The following is a 19,213-nucleotide window of genomic DNA, read 5'->3' as shown; positions in this document are numbered from 1 at the left end:
TCTGAATACCTATATAAATGTGATAGTTCTGTTTTAAATTTTTCATAAAAATGTAAACAAACCTGTTTTTGCTTGTTTTTATGGGGTATTGTATGTAGATTGATGAGAGAATTTTTTTTATTTAATACATTTTAGAATAAGGCTGTAACCTAAGAAAATGTGGAAAAAGTCAAGGGGTCTGAATACTTTCCCGAAGGCACTGTTGCCTAAGCTTCAAATGAGCAAAATGAGATCCTCTGAAAATAACTAGGTAAGACACTCAAGTGAGAGTGGTGTGGAGCCTTCCTCAAAGAACTCCGCAAACACTGTTCACTTTCATAGCAGCCACATACAAACAGCATGATAGCTTTGATGATCGTTGTATAATTCCTTAACGCATCTACGCGCTCTCCTCTCACCTTTTCCCTTTGCTTATGGACTTCAGTGCACAACACATCAGCTGTCTGTGACCAGGTGAAAAAACCTTTCCAAGACAAACCTTCATATCAAAACTGCTAACCGCTACACACAGCCTACATCGTTGTCACCATATTAGCTAACGTCATAATCAATATAGCTACTAGAACTAACATTTTAGTAAACCCGCTACAATCATGCAGTACAGTGTACAGCAAGCAGTTTAGCAGTTACACTGGTGGGCCCCAGTGGCAATAAATTAATAAAACCAAAAGCTTACCTTGACTTGGAAGAGTTCCAATGCTGGATAGCCATAGCCAGCTAGCTAACATAGCATCCCTCTCTGTTTGTGTTGGGTGTTTGAGTAGGCTAAACTAGCTAGCTGCATTGGCTAGCTAAGTAAGTGAAAGTGAAAGTGAAAAAAAATACAACTAAATATAGCTATCTCCCTCTCTCTCTATTTCGCGCACTCTCTTGCTTCTCCTTCATTTTTTAAGAAATGAATTTGTTCAAAACTGTTCAACTATTGTCTTTCTCTCTCTTTGAGTCAACTATTCACCATATTTTATGCAATGCAGTGCTAGCTAGCTGTAGTTCATGCTTTCAGTACTAGATTAATTCTCTGATCCTTTGATTGGGTAGACAACATGTCAGTTCATGCTGCTAGAGTTCTGATAGGTTGGAGGACGCCCTCCGGAAGTTGTCATAATTACTGTGTAAGTCTATGGAAGGGGGTGAGAACCATGAGCCTCCTAGGTTTTCTATGGAAGTCAATATACTCAGAGTAGGACCGAAACTAGCTATCATCTGGCTACACCATGGTGCTACCCTACAGAGTGCTGTTGTGGCTACTGTAGACCTTCATTGCAAAACACTGTTTTTTAAATCAATTATTTGGTGACATGAATATATTTAGTATAGTTTTGTCTAAAAAGGGTAACTTTTTAAATTATTTGCTATTTCTATTTTTCTGAAATTCACTGAGGAGGATTGTCCTCCCCTTCCTCCTCTGAGGAGCCACCACTGGAAGACAGGCACTTAAAGTAGATGGCCCTAGCTAGCAAAAAGACAGTACTAAATCAAATCAAATCAAATTGTATTGGCCACATGCGCCGAATACAACAGGTGTAGACATTACAGTGAAATGCTTACTTACAGCCCTTAACCAACAATGCATAAATTTTTTCTATAAAAAAAGTAAAAGAAAACAACAACAAAAAAGTGTTGAGAAAAAAAGAGCAGAAGTAAAATAAAATAACAGTAGGGAGGCTATATATACAGGGGGGTACCGGTGCAGAGTCAATGTGCGGGGGCACCGGCTAGTTGAGGTAGTTGAGGTAATATGTACATGTGGGTAGAGTTAAAGTGTGCATAAATAATTAACAGAGTAGCAGCAGCGTAAAAGACAAAAGATAAAGAAACCTTTATACTTATCACTCCTGGTGATATCAACAGTCCCCTAGCTATAGAATGAAGCACACATTTGCATTACATTTGGGTTTTAAAACATGTTCCAAGGTCAAATAAATACATACGCATAGCGTTTTATCGCAGACTTTTATTTTGAAGGCAAAATAGGATCCAGCTCATGCAGCCAGGGTTCCGGTCTATAAGCACGGGTTCGACTGCCCCTACAGCTTTGCTTCGGTACTGCAGTTTAACTGACACCCGGCCCAGAAAGACAATTTCCATACAAGGCCACATATAAGACACTTTCATCATCACCTTTATGCACAAAACATTCATTGAATTATTCTAATAATTGTCACTCACAGCCGAAGATACTGGGCGCGTTCGAGCGGATACATTTTTTCGAGTTGCACTTACATGTAATCATGTAATCAAAGGCCATGAAGTTGCGGTCGACTTCAATTTTCTGCAGTTGCTCATCACCAGCTGCAACTTGCAGCCATTGCCTGCAATGTGGGAGGCACTATTTGTCAACCAATCATTAATGTTTTTGTTTGACCCACGCGAATGGAACCAAAGACATGACTAAACAGGAAGCAACTTTGCCGCTATTCATATGTATGCAGTGGATATGTACAAATAAATGTGATATTTGAGGCTCTCTCTCCCCAATTGATAGTACAATGTACACACATATATTTACAGTTTGTGAGTGTGTGATATGGGGGTTGGAGACATGTTTATTTCGACATTACAAAGAAAAACTTTTATAAACAATGCCAACACTGCCATGTTGCACTGAGCCTTGCTGTTGGAAAACCAGTGTCCGATTTTAGGCTGTAGCAGATGCATCTCCCCGACTTCACTCCTCGACTTTCGTCTACAGTCGGTTACTTTATCCTTACCACTCAAACAAGATCATTAACATTTTATATTCATCCAATGTCTGCTATGTTTTTGGATGACATGATGACGTCGTCGCTGGTCGTGCATGTGATGTTGGTGACCCAGTGGAGGCTGCGGAGGGGAGGCGGCTCATAATAATGGCTGGAACGGAGTCAATGGAATGACATCAAACACATGGAAACTATGTGTTTGATGTATTTGACACCATTCCACTAATTCCGCTCCAGCCATTACCACGAGCCTGTCCTCCCCAATTAAGGTGCCACCAACCTCCTGCAGTTGGTCCATATAAACTGGATGCAACCCGTATAGATGGTCCATGAATTGGTATATGTGAATGACAGTAGATTACCTTGAAAACAACGGCCGGACATCTTGGACGCAGTCCCCAGTTCTTATTATACCTCAGTGATCCAGCTAATGTTGTTGCCGTCAATCAGAAAGTATTCTAAACTTACAACCTGAAGTTTTTTGGGGTGGCATAAAAGCTGGCAGCATTACCGCCACCTAGCGTGCAGGAAAATGACGCGTAGACTAAGAAAACGATGTTAAACCTATAGCGCAGGGTAGGCCTACTCTTGAATACACATATACTTTTTAGGCCTACACAAATGTCTGGATGGTTTGTACACTATGCACACTTGCTCTGTCAGTGCTAATTGTCTGCATTCTGTCTGAATCAACCTTACCTAAATAGGCCTAAACACACACACAAACACGCAGTCCCGCGTAGCTCAGTTGGTAGAGCATGGCGCTTGCAACGCCAGGTTTGTGGGTTTGATTCCCACGGGGGACCAGTATGAAAACATTTATGCACTCACTAACTGTGATTCGCTCTGGATAAGAGCGTCTGCTAAATGACTAAAATATGACCTGTTAACTGATATTATATAAAAATTGGGACTTGACCTTACCTGTATTTGTCATGATATTCCTTGTGATGATAAATGTTAATATTGTATTTCAACACAACATTTGTGAAAGTCCCCAGCAAGCAGATTTAGATAACTTCCTCTTCAGCTGAGGGAGGTTTTTGTATGGCTCTGTATCACTGTGTGAACGGAGTAGCTTCATGCTGCTGACAGTAGTAATCTCCTGCATCTTCAGCTTGAACTCCACTGATGGTCAGAGTGAAATCAATATCATATCCAGTTCCATGATATCGACCTGAAGTAAAACCTGTGCTAAAGTCAATGATGAATTTAGGAGCTTCTCCAGGTTTCTGATGGTACCAGGCTAAGTCATCATCAATGGCAATACTGGCTTTACAGCTGATCGTGGCAGACTCTCCAGACTGGACCATGACAACTGCAGGAGTCTGGGTCAATAAAATGTCCCCTGCACAGCCTGGAAGAGATAGAAAAATATGAATTTGCCGTCTTTGATTTAGATTAAACCTGTTTTAGTTCAAATACAAATATTAGAATAAAGACTTTCTGTTTAAATTAGGATAATGATATTAAATTCGAATGTTTTAAGGTTAATTACTGAAGTAATTCCAAACATACCATTTGTGTGAAATGCAAGGACCAAGATAGTTATCAAGATAAAAGTCATTTCTGTCTTATGTTGTGTTGCTTCTATAAGGACAATTGTTTAACTCACAGGGCTATAAACACTTTAAGACCACTGAAGCATGTGCTGCCAATGCAAAGTGTCTTCATATGCAAATGGTCCAACAGTCTGATGATTCAGGACACCTGTGATATGACAATGCTGTTGACAACTCATCAGTGAGATTAAAAATGACCAGAATTTTTATTGTGGTTTATTTATTCATGTAATAAAAAACAAGCAGTATCAATACTGTCCAATATTGCAAGATGGACACTAATATATATAAAAAGTGTCTACATATAGTCTTGTTAAATTTAGAGCTATCTCCCTTTTCTTTTAATTACATTTGACACATTGTTTTTCTTGTTCTCCACGAGTTTCGTACCACCTCCCTTGATGGCTCCTAACGTCCTACACAGACACAGACAAAATGTCCTTCGTTAAGTAACCTTGTGTGTGCCTGATCAAAACCTTGCTTAGAGTAACAAGTGAGTGATTTGTCACATGAGTTGTACGTTCATCCTCCTCCATGTCGTCTGACTCATATTTGCTACCAACCACTCTGTGCACTCTCACCGAGCAACTTTTGTTGTCACAAAATCTCACAGATACTCTTTCTCGCTTGCACCCACACACCCACACACCCACACCCACACCCACACACACACACACACACACACACACACACACACACACACACACACACACACACACACACACACACACACACACACACACACACACACACACACACACACACACACACACACACACACACACACACACACACACACACACACACACACACACACACACACACTATGTGACTGAGTGACAGTGGACCGGTCACACAATGCTGTCCTTGTGCCATAAACAAAAGGTCAGATGAATCAAAGCATATGAATCACAGACAGTCCTCTCAGGCTCTCAGACGCACTTCTAATTCACATCACAGCCAAATATCCTCCTCATATTCCTGGATATTATGCTGGATATTGATTCACAATCCATTTGATAACATTTATGATAAATATTTAGCTGGAAATGTTAGCGAAACAGCACAGACACGTTTTGAGATGACAGCATGGTGCTTGAAGAGGCTCAGGGCAGGTTATGAATGGATAGGGGACTACAACTCCTTTAAAAAAAAGTTATGTCCCCATTTAGATCTAACACAAATATCAAACAAGTAAGAGTTTCTAAAATGTGCGCGTGCATCCGCGTGTGTGTGTGAATGGTAGTGACAGACTGTAGTGCCCGTAGGCGGCCCTTGCGACACTAGACAGCCGGACCCTGGTCTATAGTATTTACATGTCATCATGACAAGTCCTCTGCCTGAAGGAAGAAACATTGGATTTCAAGTCTTCCTCATTCACTCCTCAAGTTCCATATGAAGAGCAAAGTGAGTAAAAATCCATATTTTTATGTATGATATTATTATCAGATTATCCTGAATATTTAGCGATTCTTTTGGTGAAAGTTGCTAGAATTAACTTGAGGGTTGATGAGAAAGTGAAGCCATATACAGTGGGGAGAACAAGTATTTGATACACTGCCGATTTTGCAGGTTTTCCTACTTACAAAGCATGTAGAGGTCTGTAATTTTTATCATACGTACACTTCAACTGTGAGAGACGGAATCTAAAACAAAAATCCAGAAAATCACATTGTATGATTTTTAAGTAATTAATTTGCATTTTATTGCATGACATAAGTATTTGATTACCAACCAACCAGTAAGAATTCCGGCTCTCACAGACCTGTTAGTTTTTCTTTAAGAAGCCCTCCTGTTCTCCACTCATTACCTGTATTAACTGCACCTGTTTGAACTCGTTACCTGTATAAAAGACACCTGTCCACACACTCAATCAAACAGACTCCAACCTCTCCACTATGGCCAAGACCAGAGAGCTGTGTAAGGACATCAGGGATAACATTGTAGACCTGCACAAGGCTGGGATGGGCTACAGGACAATAGGCAAGCAGCTGGGTGAGAAGGCAACAACTGTTGGCGCAATTATTAGAAAATGGAAGAAGTTCAAGATGACGGTCAATCACCCTCGGTCTGGGGCTCCATGCAAGATCTCACCTCGTGGGGCATCAATGATCATGAGGAAGGTGAGGGATCAGCCCAGAACTACACGGCAGGACTTGGTCAATGACCTGAAGAGAGCTGGGACCACAGTCTCAAAGAAAACCATTAGTAACACACTACGCCATCATGGATTAAAATCCAGCAGCGCACGCAAGGTCCCTCTGCACAAGCCAGCGCATGTCCAGGCCCGTCTGAAGTTTGCCAATGACTATCTGGATGATCCAGAGGAGGAATGGGAGAAGGTCATGTGGTCTGATGAGACAAAAATAGAGCTTTTTGGTCTAAACTCCACTCGCCGTGTTTGGAGGAAGAAGAAGGATGAGTACAACCCCAAGAACACCATCCCAACCGTGAAGCATGGAGGTGGAAACATCATTCTTTGGGGATGCTTTTCTGTAAAGGGGACAGGACGACTGTACCGCATTGAGGGGAGGATGGATGGCGCCATGTATCGCGAGATCTTGGCCAACAACCTCCTTCCCTCAGTAAGAGCATTGAAGATGGGTCGTGGCTGGGTCTTCCATCATGACAACGACCCGAAACACACAGCCAGGGCAACTAAGGAGTGGCTCCGTAAGAAGCATTTCAAGGTCCTGGAGTGGCCTAACCAGTCTCCAGACCTGAACCCAATAGAAAATCTTTGGAAGGAGCTGAAAGTCCGTATTGCCCAGCGACAGCCCCGAAACCTGAAGGATCTGGAGAAGGTCTGTATGGAGAAGTGGGCCAAAATCCCTGCTGCAGTGTGTGCAAACCTGGTCAAGACCTACAGGAAATGTATGATCTCTGTAATTGCAAACAAAGGTTTCTGTACCAAATATTAAGTTCTGCTTTTCTGATGTATCAAATACTTATGTCATGCAATAAAATGCAAATTAATTACTTAAAAATCATACAATGTGATTTTCTGGATTTTTCTTTTAGTGAAATGCTCTCACAGTTGAAGTGTACCTATGATAAAAATTACAGACCTCTACATACTTTGTAAGTAGGAAAACCTGCAAAATCGGCAGTGTATCAAATACTTGTTCTCCCCACTGTATATATTCAGAAAAGAAAGCCATGTACGGAGGGGTTGGGAAAGGAATTTCTTCTCTTTCTGATGTGCTTCCTCTGTCAGATTCGGACGACCACGTGTGTCCTATTTCTATTCACAAGTCTTGGCGTATGCTCAGGAGGATTTGGGAATCCTGTAACAGATGACGTGAGCAGGCTGATGTTATTAGTAAGAGCTTCTACATACTCTAACCTGAACTGTATTATACTAAACTAGTCTGGTGATTATTTAGAGTTTATTCCATCATAAAAACTACTTTAAATGTCTTCTTTTGATACAGAAAATGGGCTAAACTGGGCAAAAAATAAATGACCTAATAATCCTAATTTATTTTTTACAGAAACACAATATTCCAAAGGATTATAACATTTCTATGCATTATATTCCCAAAGAGATGGTGAGTAGAATTTCTCAAAAACAAAACATCATGCAGAAACTTTAAGAGGGAGGGAAGTTGTGGTGGGTGGTCTTAAACTTTGGCAGCATTTTTGTTGATGAACATTTTTGTTTTATTTGGAATCTGTAGAATGGAGTCATATGTAACCTAGTCGGTTTTCTCCCTTTTCTTTCTCTAGAGTGGTGTGTGCTGGGTTCTACTGAATATCTATCCACTGGAACAAAGCCTTAGGGAACTGGCCCGGGTGTTTGGTGCCATTTCTTCCAACAAAGATAATATTATGATCTTCATCACCATGCTGCAAAATCTACGCTTCACATTTGATCATGAGGAGATGGTAATGCCTATCAGTTCTGCCAAATGTAGACCCAGTTACTGTAGATCCAGTTTATTGACTGTATTAAGTGATGCAACCATCCTGATGTTTACTTTGTTTCTCTGTACTTCCAGGAGGCAACAATGCAAGTCTTTAAATGCCACTATAGGGCGGTCAAATGGCCGTCTGGGCAGTATTTTGACTATATCAGAGACATTTTGAATTCTGCAGCTCAGGGAGAAGGAGGATTCCGTTGTGTGCCTCCACCCTGCCCTGCCCCTACTACACCAGGTAAGAAACAATCCCCAACACACAGTATCCATTCAGCCCCCACATACAGAATTCACAAGTCTCTTCCTCACAGAGCGTGTTGTTGTCTCTCTCAGGAAGTGAAGCACAGGACCATGAACAGACTCGGTCAAGGGGGAGTCTGCTGTCCCTGCTTCTGATCCCAGTCACAGCCTGTGTGCTCCTCATAGTGTGGGCAGTAAGTTAACAATGTGGATGGCTTGCTCAGGCTGTATGACCTTGTCCGGTCCAGGAGACCTACAGGGTATGCAGTTTCTTGTTCCAGCCCAGCACTACTACTACACACCTAAATCAACTCTTCAACTAATCATCAAATGTGTTAGTACTTGGCTAGAACGAAAGCCTGCACACACTGGCTCTCCAGGAGCAGGACTGAAGAGCACTGGTGTATGGTTTTGGATGCTTCAACGTGATACTCTGTTCCACAGATTACATCTAGAAGAGGAGGCTCCCCAGAGAGTAACCTTGACAGAGGCCATAGAAGGCTGTCCCCTGATGTGGAACGGACCATAACCATCCCTATTCCACCACTCACCAGTCTACCTGACACACCAATAATGGGGGAAGCCTGATCACCACTGAGGGAGCAGATGAAGCCAACATGAAGCACTGCATAGAGAGCAGAAAGCTCCCCCTCTGGACTGGTGTCACTCTGATTTGGTATCTCTGACAAATCGGAGCTGATATCTCTAAAATATATGGGCTGATATAGTGGTCTCACTTAAACAAGGGACAACGGCGATAAGACATGAATCAACCGCTTACTAGAACTATATAATTTGGACTGTCATAGATTTTGACACAACACCATGTATCACAGGTTCCTACCTTGTCTATGTCTGTCTAATCAGAGATCTGGACATTACGCAACATCAGATACATTCTCTGCTGAGACTGGACTTTGTTGTTGCCTAAAGATCTATTGCTGCTGTGTGGCCACAGAGTATGTGCTGACACTTTTTATGTCTCACCCCCTCTTTGAGTCACATCATCAGTGTGTGTGACTACAGTATGACAGTTTAACTACCAGCAGTGTGTGTGTTTGTGTGTGTGTGTGCGCGCGTGTGTGTGTGTGTGTGTGTGTGTGTGTGTGTGTGTGTGTGTGCGCGCGCGTGTGTGTGTGTGTGTGTGAGAGTGAGTGAGCTACCCTGCTCTGGATGATCTCAGTGAGGGCCATAAGAGGGGCTTGTTCTCGCCACAAAAGAAAAGAGCCGTAGGCTGAAGGAAATACCAGTTCCATGCTAACCGACAGAGAAAGATCCTTATGAATCACAAACCGTTTGATCCTCAATCCCCAGACAGCAGGAAATCAGGATTCTCTGCCATCTCCTCTCATGCTGCTCTATCACACTCATTATGAAACCTTCCCACTGGGCACGGACGTCAATTCAACGTCTATTCCACGTTGGTTCAACTTCATTGTATTGAAATTATGTGGAAATAATGTTGATTATACCAGTGTGTGCCCAGTGGGTTAGGACTGACTGATTTCAAGCATAACTCATAGCTTCTCTTTAACTCCCCTCTAGTGGTCAGATACAGTAACTATACTTGGTTCCCTCAGCACCTGCAGTAGGTCTCAGCTGTAGCAGTGTCATCACTGTGCAGATGACCGAGGGAGGTTTTTGTACAGCTCTATATCACTGTGTGTACACATAGGCACTTTATGTAGATAGTGTAGTTTAGATAGTGTTTGTAGTGTACATGTGTCTCATGTTTGAGTCCAGCGTCATTCACAGTCTCATTCACAGATGTAACAGTCAGTAACCTGCTCATGAAAATAGTTAATATAATGCTAGAAGATTGCATCAATTTAAATCAGACATTTGGTTGAGGTCCATATGAGGACTTGTTTTGGGGGGCTGAAGTGATTGTAACTTTGAAGTAATGTTGAGGTCAGAACAACTTTTGTTTTACTCCTGTAGATCTTGCTATGGACAGGTATTGTGTTTCAAAACATCATAACTTTTATATACACTTTCAGGCCATAACAAATACTATAAGTCATAACCATGATGATGATGGTTATGTGATCTGAATGATTGCTTTAGCACCATATTGTAACATGTCACAGTTGACCTCATCTAGTGACCAGCGTTCCATGTCACTGTCTCTCTCCCCTCAGACACTGCAGTCTGATTGAGGGAGGTTTTTGTGTGGCTCGGTATCACTGTGTGAACGAAACACCACTGCTGTGGTAACTCTGACAGTAGTAATCTCCTGCATCTTCAGCCTGGACTCCACTGATGGTCAGAGTGAAGTCACTATGAGATCCACTACCACTGAATCTAGATGGAGTCCCAGACTGAAGTGTTTTAGCATAGTAAATAAGGAGTTTAGGAGCTCCTCCAGGTTTCTGTTGGTACCAGGCTAGATGGTTATTAGAAAACACATTACTGCTGGTTTTACAGTTCAGAGAGACTGTCTGTCCTGGTAGAACAGCTTTCACTGCAGGAGTCAGTCACAGTGATCTGTCCTTTGGATTCTGAAAAATAGAATAAAACATTAATATGAATAAAATATTACATATAGTAATGAATAGTTCTGAATATAAATATTATTATTGATATACATTACCGTGGTGTAGATTTAATACATTTTCAACAATAAATACAGAAAATGTTAACCTTGAAGCAGAGGGCAAGTGTCCAGATGAAGATGGTGATAAAAGTCATGGTTGTTGTGGGTTCTGTTGTCATGAAGGACAGCTCTCAGTCATGAAGTGTTAAACTCACAGCGCTATAAACACTCCCAGAGCACTGACACATATTTACTATTGACGTAGTGTAAACTCTGACAGTAGTAATCTCCTGCATCTTCAGCCTGGACTCCGCTGATGGTCAGAGTGAAGTCACTCCCAGATTCACTGCCACTGAATCTAGATGGAGTCCCAGAATGGTGTGTGTTCCCACTTAGAGCAGTGGGGGCGATGCATTATTCAAATCAAAGTTTCAAATCTATTTCTGTTTCCAAGAACGCTCACATCTTTAGAATGTATTTATTTTCTCCTGCATGTGTTATCTTGTATAACATCAAACAGCAACTCTTTACTCATGTCACTAATGTATGATGTTTCAGATGCATTATGCAAATGTCTGTTTCAAATCAGTGTCGGCCTGGGGATCTGAACTAGCAACCTTTTGGTTACTACGCCAACACTCTAACCGCTAGCTACCTGCCTTCCCTTTAATAACACCAAACAGCACATTTTTACTCAAATAACTAATGTATGGCAACTTTTATGTCACACCACCATTTATTTTTATTCTGATGATGATAAGACATTATGAACTGTCTGTTCACTCATGCTTGGTCTCTCATGTAAGTTCCTCTAATCAGTTAGTGAACACTTCTCTAAACTAAAGCTGGTAGGATTCCTCTGGTAGTGTTGTCTGTCCTCTGTGACTTTACAACCACTGTTAAATCTGAGATCAACATCTTTAATAAAGGAATACACAACATGGATCACTATCACTACTACTGCTGCTGTTGTCTTTCATATGGACAATATGGAGGAATACTAGCAACACTGGATCTAATGTTGGACTGTATATACAGACTAGGAGAACACCTGATACACAGAAGAAGGAAGAAAAAATACTCATATCTGGATTGAAGATACAATTCATATTTGTATTATCTAGAAATAGCTTATATCAAGTGTTTGTTCTACCTGGAAGATGTTAAAGTGTATTTGTGTTGATTATGATTCTGTATGAGTGATCTTCACTGTAACAGCTGCAGCATCACAACACAGAGAGGTTTTTGTACCAGCAGTTATAGGGATTGTATCACTGTGGTTGACTTTTGGTAGCGGCACCAGACTTGATGTTGGAAGTAAGTAAACAACAAAATTAACTGTTTTATTCACCTTTTGATCTTGTTTCAATTTCTCTATCAATTTATCCTCAAATATATTGAGGATTTTTTTACTTAAATTTTTTAGTTGATTTCTGGACAAATATACTAGGCCTACACATACTATGGCCAATTTGAAAATAAACGCAATTACATCTTATCAAATTTGACCTGCATTTTTCTATGATGAGAGTGATTAGCCTACATTTTAGATTAGGTGTATGAATAAACATACTGCACCTTGTAGGAAATGTTCAATAAACAGGTTTAGCAGTTTTGGGGGGAAAAACTAAACAAAAAACACTTTATTTCAAATGAACAAGATAAAATTATATTTGGCAAGTATTCATACCATATTAGAGTCAATGATTTCAACCACAGTCTAAAGAAATTTAGCTTGCCCAATGGGCAGGAGGTTTTTGTACGATCAGTAATAGGGATTGTATCACAGTGGTACACTTTTGGTAGCGGCACCAGACTAGATGTTGGAAGTAAGTAACAAGCTCTCTTGATATTTCTTTCTGATTACACTTATTAAGTATGTTATTCTTAAACTCTGTCTCTATGAAAATATTGTGATTTTAGATTTTCAAAATGTTTTAATTGCTTTTGACTGACCCTTCTTTCTAATACAATTTTATTGAATCGAAATATTTTAATTGTAGGTTTATTTATGTCTGATTTGTATGATTGCAGACTATAACTCTTACTTCTGGTATGATTACTATTTAATAGCATTGGATATAGTAGTCATTATTGTTGCATTGAGTTCATGGTAGCCTTCACTGTTAGTGTGAAGACAAAGGATCTCAGTTATGTTTGTAACAGACTTCATGATCTACCATGGTTGATATGCGATTAAAACTCATCTATGCTCAGATTTTGCAAATACTATGAATATGGGAAGGCTATTCTGACCAGATCCATTCCTAAACAATATCTGTATGACATGTATAACTGACACCGTATGACTAGTAACTCTAGTTATTTAACCACTTTGGTTCATAAATCTGCTTTGTATCATATTACTTTTAAACAATCTAACTTTTACATTCATATTTAGAAGGCATTTCCATTTCACTTTATTTTGATTTGTCCTTTGCTGAAGATAATCTCTTACTGTAACTGTACTTGATGTAGTTACTTAGTTGATGTGTTCTGTTTCTTCCAGGTAACAGTTCCCCCACCCTCACCGTCCTGCCCCCCTCTAGTGAGGAGCTGTCCAGTACAACAACAGCCACACTGACGTGTCTGGCCAACAAGGGCTTCCCCTCAGACTGGACCATGAGCTGGAAAGTGGACGGGACCAGCAAGAAGCAGGAGGCCAGTCCCGGGGTCCTGGAGAAGGACGGCCTGTACAGCTGGAGCAGCACACTGACTCTCACTGCCCAGGAGTGGACCAAGGCAGGAGAGGTGACCTGTGAAGCCCAGCAGAAATCCCAGACTCCAGTCACCAAGACCCTGAGGAGGGCTGACTGTTCTGGGTAGGACCCCTCAGTCACACAGCCATGTGGAGAGAGGCTGCTGGTTCCTCTGCTTTGACTAGCTTTGTTCTAAAATCAGTCGTTCTCTGATTTAGAGATCACTCTGGTGTGGACTAACAGGGGTTTGGCTTGAGTTCATGTGTCAATCCATTCTGTAGATTGAGATTTTGTTCGTTTTAGATTTGATGTGATCTGCTTTTATTCACTATCATGTTTGCTTTGATGCTTTGATTGTGTGATAATGGATTAAAATAAAGATTTCTTTTTGGAATGCATATTTCTGTTGTTTTTATTATTTATTTATATTATCAGGATACGGAGTCTGGGTCAGACGTGTTTGACTTGACAGACTTTACAGTAATAAAATAAGAACTATCAAACAGTCAACCGATATCTTGGACTCTCACTTGTGTTATAGGCTGTGATTCGAAGCTAAATATATTTTTTTAAATAAAAAATGTTACAAGTGCCACTACTTCAAGATGTAGCAGTGTTTCCCAAACTTGGTCCTCGGGACCCCAAGGGGTGATGATTAGTTGATTATTTTTCATCAGCAGTGTAAAGCTAGGGCAAAAACCAAAACGTGCACCCCTTGGGGTCCCGAGGACCGAGTTTGGGAAACGCTGCTATATAGTGTAGGGACAGTCTTCTCTACCTCCAACCCCCTGGGAACAGAGTGAACATCTGGTGACAGTGCTGCTCTATTCTGGGACAAGCAGAACCACCCAGCCCTGTCTATGCAAATCTCAGTTTCACTCCCACAGATACCAGTCTAGTAGTTGAACAGTTTCACTGCCTGAAATACCCTGGACTGGGCCAGATGTGAGGGAGTGGACTGGTTTTAACCTCTAAGGTGGATTCAGGGAGGGACTCATAACAGATATGCTACCATGTAATTAATGACAGATAAAATGGATATTATACTTTACATAGATAGTGTATGTAGTGTACATGTGTCTCATGTTTGAATCCAGCATCATGTCTCATTCACAGATCTAACAGTCAGTAACCTGCTTATGAAAACAGTAAATATAATGCTACAAGATCACAATTTAAATCACACATTTGGTTGAGGTCCATTTTGGGACTTGTTTTGGGGGTCTGAAGTGATTGTAACTTTGAAGTAATGTTGAGGTCAGAACACCTTTAGTTTTACATCTGTAGATCTTGCTTTACATATTGACAGAAAATGGGTTTCAAAACATCAATTAAATGTTATATACACTTAAAGGCCATGACAAATATAACAAGTTATAACGATGATGATGATGTTAATGATGATGATGATGGTCATGTGAACTGAATGATTACTTTTTAACCATATTTTCACATGTCACAGTTGACCTCATCTAGTGTTCCATGTCACTGTCTCTTCCCCCTCAGCACCTGCAGTAGGTCCCAGCTGTAGCAGTACAGTCACTGTGCAGTCTGACTGAGGGAGGTTTTTGTATGACTCTGTATCACTGTGTGAACACATATTTACTATTGGGAATGTGTAAACTCAGACAGTAGTAATCTCCTGCATCTTCAGCCTGGACTCCACTGATGGTCAGAGTGAAGTCACTATGAGTTCCACTACCACTGAATCTAGATGGAGTCCCAGACTGAAGGGTGCTTATATAGTAAATAAGGAGTTTAGGAGCTCCTCCAGGTTTCTGTTGATACCAGGCTAGGTCGTTATTGTTATAGACATTACTGCTGGTTTTACAGTTCAGAGAGACTGTCTGTCCTGGTAGAACAGCTTCCACTGCAGGAGTCTGAGTTACAGTGACCTGGCCTCTGGATTCTGAAACAGAGATGTCATGTAGAAATAGCATTCAATTGTTAATACATTTTTCCATGTAGCATATGAAATTAAACTGTAATGAGATTATATAGCCTAATATTGCAATTGTCCCGGTAATTTTCTGTAAAATATATTACCTTGGAGACAGAGGGCAAGTGTCCAGATGAAGATGGTGATAAAAGTCATGGTTGTTGTGGGTTCTGTTGTCATGAAGGACAGCTCTCAGTCATGAAGTGTTAAACTCACAGGGCTATAAACACTCCCAGACCACTGAAGCATGTGCTGTCTATGCAGAGCATCATCACTATGCAAATAATCTTATGGTCTTCTCCCCATCCACCATGTTTCAGTAAAGTGTCCTACATGTAAGTAGTCTTTCTGGACAGAGACTGATGTGATGTAGAAACATGATAGCTATGCAATCACTGATATGGTTTCTGATATAAGTGCTGAATGGGGACTGATAGAATGACTTTAGACATCTACAAGTGGAGCATAACGTTAATGTCTAAAAATAATGTTTTTAGACCAGATAGTATCTGCTTTCTGTCTCCCTCCCTCCATCACACAGACTGCAGTTAGTAACTGCAGTCTGTGTGATGCTGCTGATTGACTGCTCAAAAGGGGAGATCTCCACAGCTCTGACGTCTCCAGTCTCCTGCTTCACCTGCTGCTCTCTGGAACTACCACAGTGGTGTGAGGGAGGATGTATGGGTAATGTTTAAGTGATATATTGTATGTGTTGGAATCATGTTGATTAAATTATAGCTATTCAAAACACAGGTCATCTTTAGGGGTTTTGATCATTGCACATAATCTCTATTCAGATTGGTTGATGGTTTTCCTTGAGTTAATCAACAGAGTCAACATGTAGTTAACGGTCAGGAGAAACATTTAGTGATCAGTTATGATCTAAGGTCTTCTAGACATAGCTCTAGTTTGACTCTATTGTTGTTCAGCTCTACTACACACTGTGTCATTGTACTGGATCATCTTCTACCCTCAGCACCTGCAGTAGGTCCCAGCTGTAGCAGTACAGTCACTGTGCAGTCTGACTGAGGGAGGTTTTGTTTTTGTACGACTCTGTATCACTGTGTGAACACATATGTACTATTTGGATAGTGGAAACTGACAGTAGTAATCTCCTGCATCTTCAGCCTGGACTCACTCCCAGATCCACTACCACTGAATCTAGATGGAGTCCCAGACTGAAGTGTTTTAGCATAGTAAATAAGGAGTTTACTAGTATTATACTCTATTGTATAATACTATTACTTTATTACCATCAGTCCCTATTGTAGTGGCTGCCTGTGAGTTTTATAATTAATTTTAAGATTGGTTTTTAAATAAATCCACGATTGATTGAACACGAGTTATGTTCCCAGTAGGTCCCTCAGGTCCTCTAGCACTGGCCTTTTAACTATCCCAAAGCCTAGGACCAAGAGGCATGGAGAGGCAGCCTTTAGTTATTATGCCCACAGCCTCTGGAATAGCCTGCCAGAGAACCTGAGGGGGGCCGAAACTGTGGAAATATTTAAAAGAGATCTTAAAACACATATTTTTACCTTTGCTTTCCTTAGGGTTATTTTTAGTTGTTCAGTTTGTGTCATTCTTTTGTTTTTATCTTATGTTTGTTGAGTAGTAAATATTTCAGCTTTTATTTTCATTGTTTTTTATTAGTTTCTTCCTGTAAAGCACTTTTTGTTGCATTCCATGTCTGAAATGTGCTGTATAAATTTGATTTGATTATACTAGTATTTCAGTGCTATCAGAGCCCATTATATTATACTAATTCTTCAGTATTGAGGGTGGTACTGCGAGTGATCTTTCTGTGAAGGTGCTCACACTTGTGTGAAGGAGGTTTTTGTACAGAGACCACCAGAATGAATCACTGTGGAGGACTTTTGGAAGTTGCACAAAACTGGTTCTAAAAAGTATGTACATTTTTGTCTTCCATCATACAACAAAATGTAATCATGATATTGAACAACGTTATGAGATTGTATCATCTTCTCCAGAGGAAATACTTTTATTCTATATATTTTTTGAAATGTCTGTCAACACATTGGTAGATTGGTAAATGGAAGAGAAGGGAGAGAGTTGTTCACATACCACCAAGTTTATTTGGCAATAATAACATGCGAAATAACACATTTAGATACACAATATTGCATGTTAGCTCATTGTGCTGTCAAGATGTAGCTACTACTATTTATATAAGCAACAGTTTGTATTGTATGCATAGTAGATACTAACACAGACATGGTTTAAAGGTGAACCTCATCTATAGTTTTGAACAGTAATTTGAGGTCATTTTGGTTTGTGTCTCAAAGTAGATTTGACAAAAATTAATATGGAGGTTTCATGTCAGATTTTACATTGTGAATGTTAAATGATACTGTATCCAGACTATATATGGTATCTGTTCCCTGCATGTCTTTCTAGAATTAGGGGCGGTTTCCCAGACACAGATTAAGCCTGGTCCTGGAATAAAAAGCAATCTCAGTGGAGAATCTCAATAAAAAATGCTTTTAGTCTAGGACTAGGCTTGACCTTTGTCCGGGAAACCGCCAGTGTTTTGTTGCTCTTTGAAGGCTACACTGTAGAGCATGAATGTACCTTTACATGTTTTGTCAAATAATTAGTCCAGACTTTTTTTGTTTACCTATTTCTTCATAGACTAAGTGTTTGGTTGTTCTCGGTTGTGCTTGGTTGTTCTTTGTACTGTAGCTAGTTGTTTATGCTGTTTACTGTCAATCTGAAATTGTTTTGTTCACTGATAACACAGTGGCTGTGTCCGAATACCCACATTAGCCTACTATATACACTCATTTTGGTGTTTAATCAAGTAGAATTCACTCGTCTTTTCCGACTCACGTGTTTGACGACAGCTGATAATCAGATAAATTGATGCGCTGTACAAAAATGAACGAATCACGAATTAGCGGATGCATTCGGAGTACTATGTTCAAAATTTCATATACTATAAAACGCTATTTTTTCACATACTATTTAGTACAGTAGTATGGATATTCAGACATGGCCAGTGTCTTTTCTCCCTCTCCTCTGGGGAGTTCTTCTCCCCTCTCCTAATGTTATAGTGTAGTATTAGTAGTATTAGTATTAGTATTAGTATTAGTATTAGTAGTAGTAGTAGTAGTAGTAGTAGTAGTAGTAGTAGTAGTAGTAGTAGTAGTAGTAGTAGTAGTAGTAGTAGTAGTAGTAGTAGTAGTAGTAGTTGTTGTTGTTGTTGTTGTTGTTGTTGTTGTTGTTGTTGTTGTTGTTGTTGTTGTTGTTGTTGTTGTTGTTGTTGTTGTTGTTGTTGTTGTTGTTGTAGTTTTAGTAGTAGTAGTAGTAGTAGTTGTTGTTGTTGTTTTTGTAGTAGTAGTGGCTCTCCTCTCCTCTCCTCTCCTCTCCTCTCCTCTCCTCTCCTCTCCTCTCCTCTCCTCTCCTCTCCTCTCCTCTCCTCTCCTCTCCTAAGATAGAGTTGTAGTAGCTGACCCGCCTCTCTCCTCTCCTCTCCTCTCCTCTCCTCTCCTCTCCTCTCCTCTCCTCTCCTCTCCTCTCCTCTCCTCTCCTCTCCTCTCCTCTCCTCTCCTCTCCTCTCCTCTCCTCTCCTCTCCTCTCCTCTCCTCTCCTCTCCTC

At 40.5% G+C, this 19,213-nt stretch overlaps 1 protein-coding gene across 1 annotated transcript; it reads left to right on the top strand.

The window, feature by feature from the left end:
* Window positions 1-8,274: 8,274 nt before the first annotated feature.
* Window positions 8,275-13,799, top strand: LOC311140064 (immunoglobulin lambda-like polypeptide 5; the record flags this gene model as incomplete). The annotated part of the gene is made up of 5 exons (XM_084175022.1): window positions 8,275-8,422; window positions 8,518-8,618; window positions 8,869-8,899; window positions 12,179-12,277; window positions 13,470-13,799. The coding sequence occupies 5 exons, from the start codon at window positions 8,275-8,277 to the stop codon at window positions 13,784-13,786; spliced, it is 696 nt and encodes a 231-aa protein (XP_084031148.1). The 3' UTR covers window positions 13,787-13,799.
* Window positions 13,800-19,213: the final 5,414 nt, after the last annotated feature.

This window comes from Coregonus lavaretus, assembly GCF_964263955.1.
Source record: "Coregonus lavaretus genome assembly, chromosome: 13".
Taxonomy (NCBI): Eukaryota; Metazoa; Chordata; class Actinopteri; order Salmoniformes; family Salmonidae; genus Coregonus; species Coregonus lavaretus.
The sequence above is the reverse complement of the archived record's forward strand: the minus strand, read 5'-3'. Positions and strand labels throughout refer to the sequence as shown.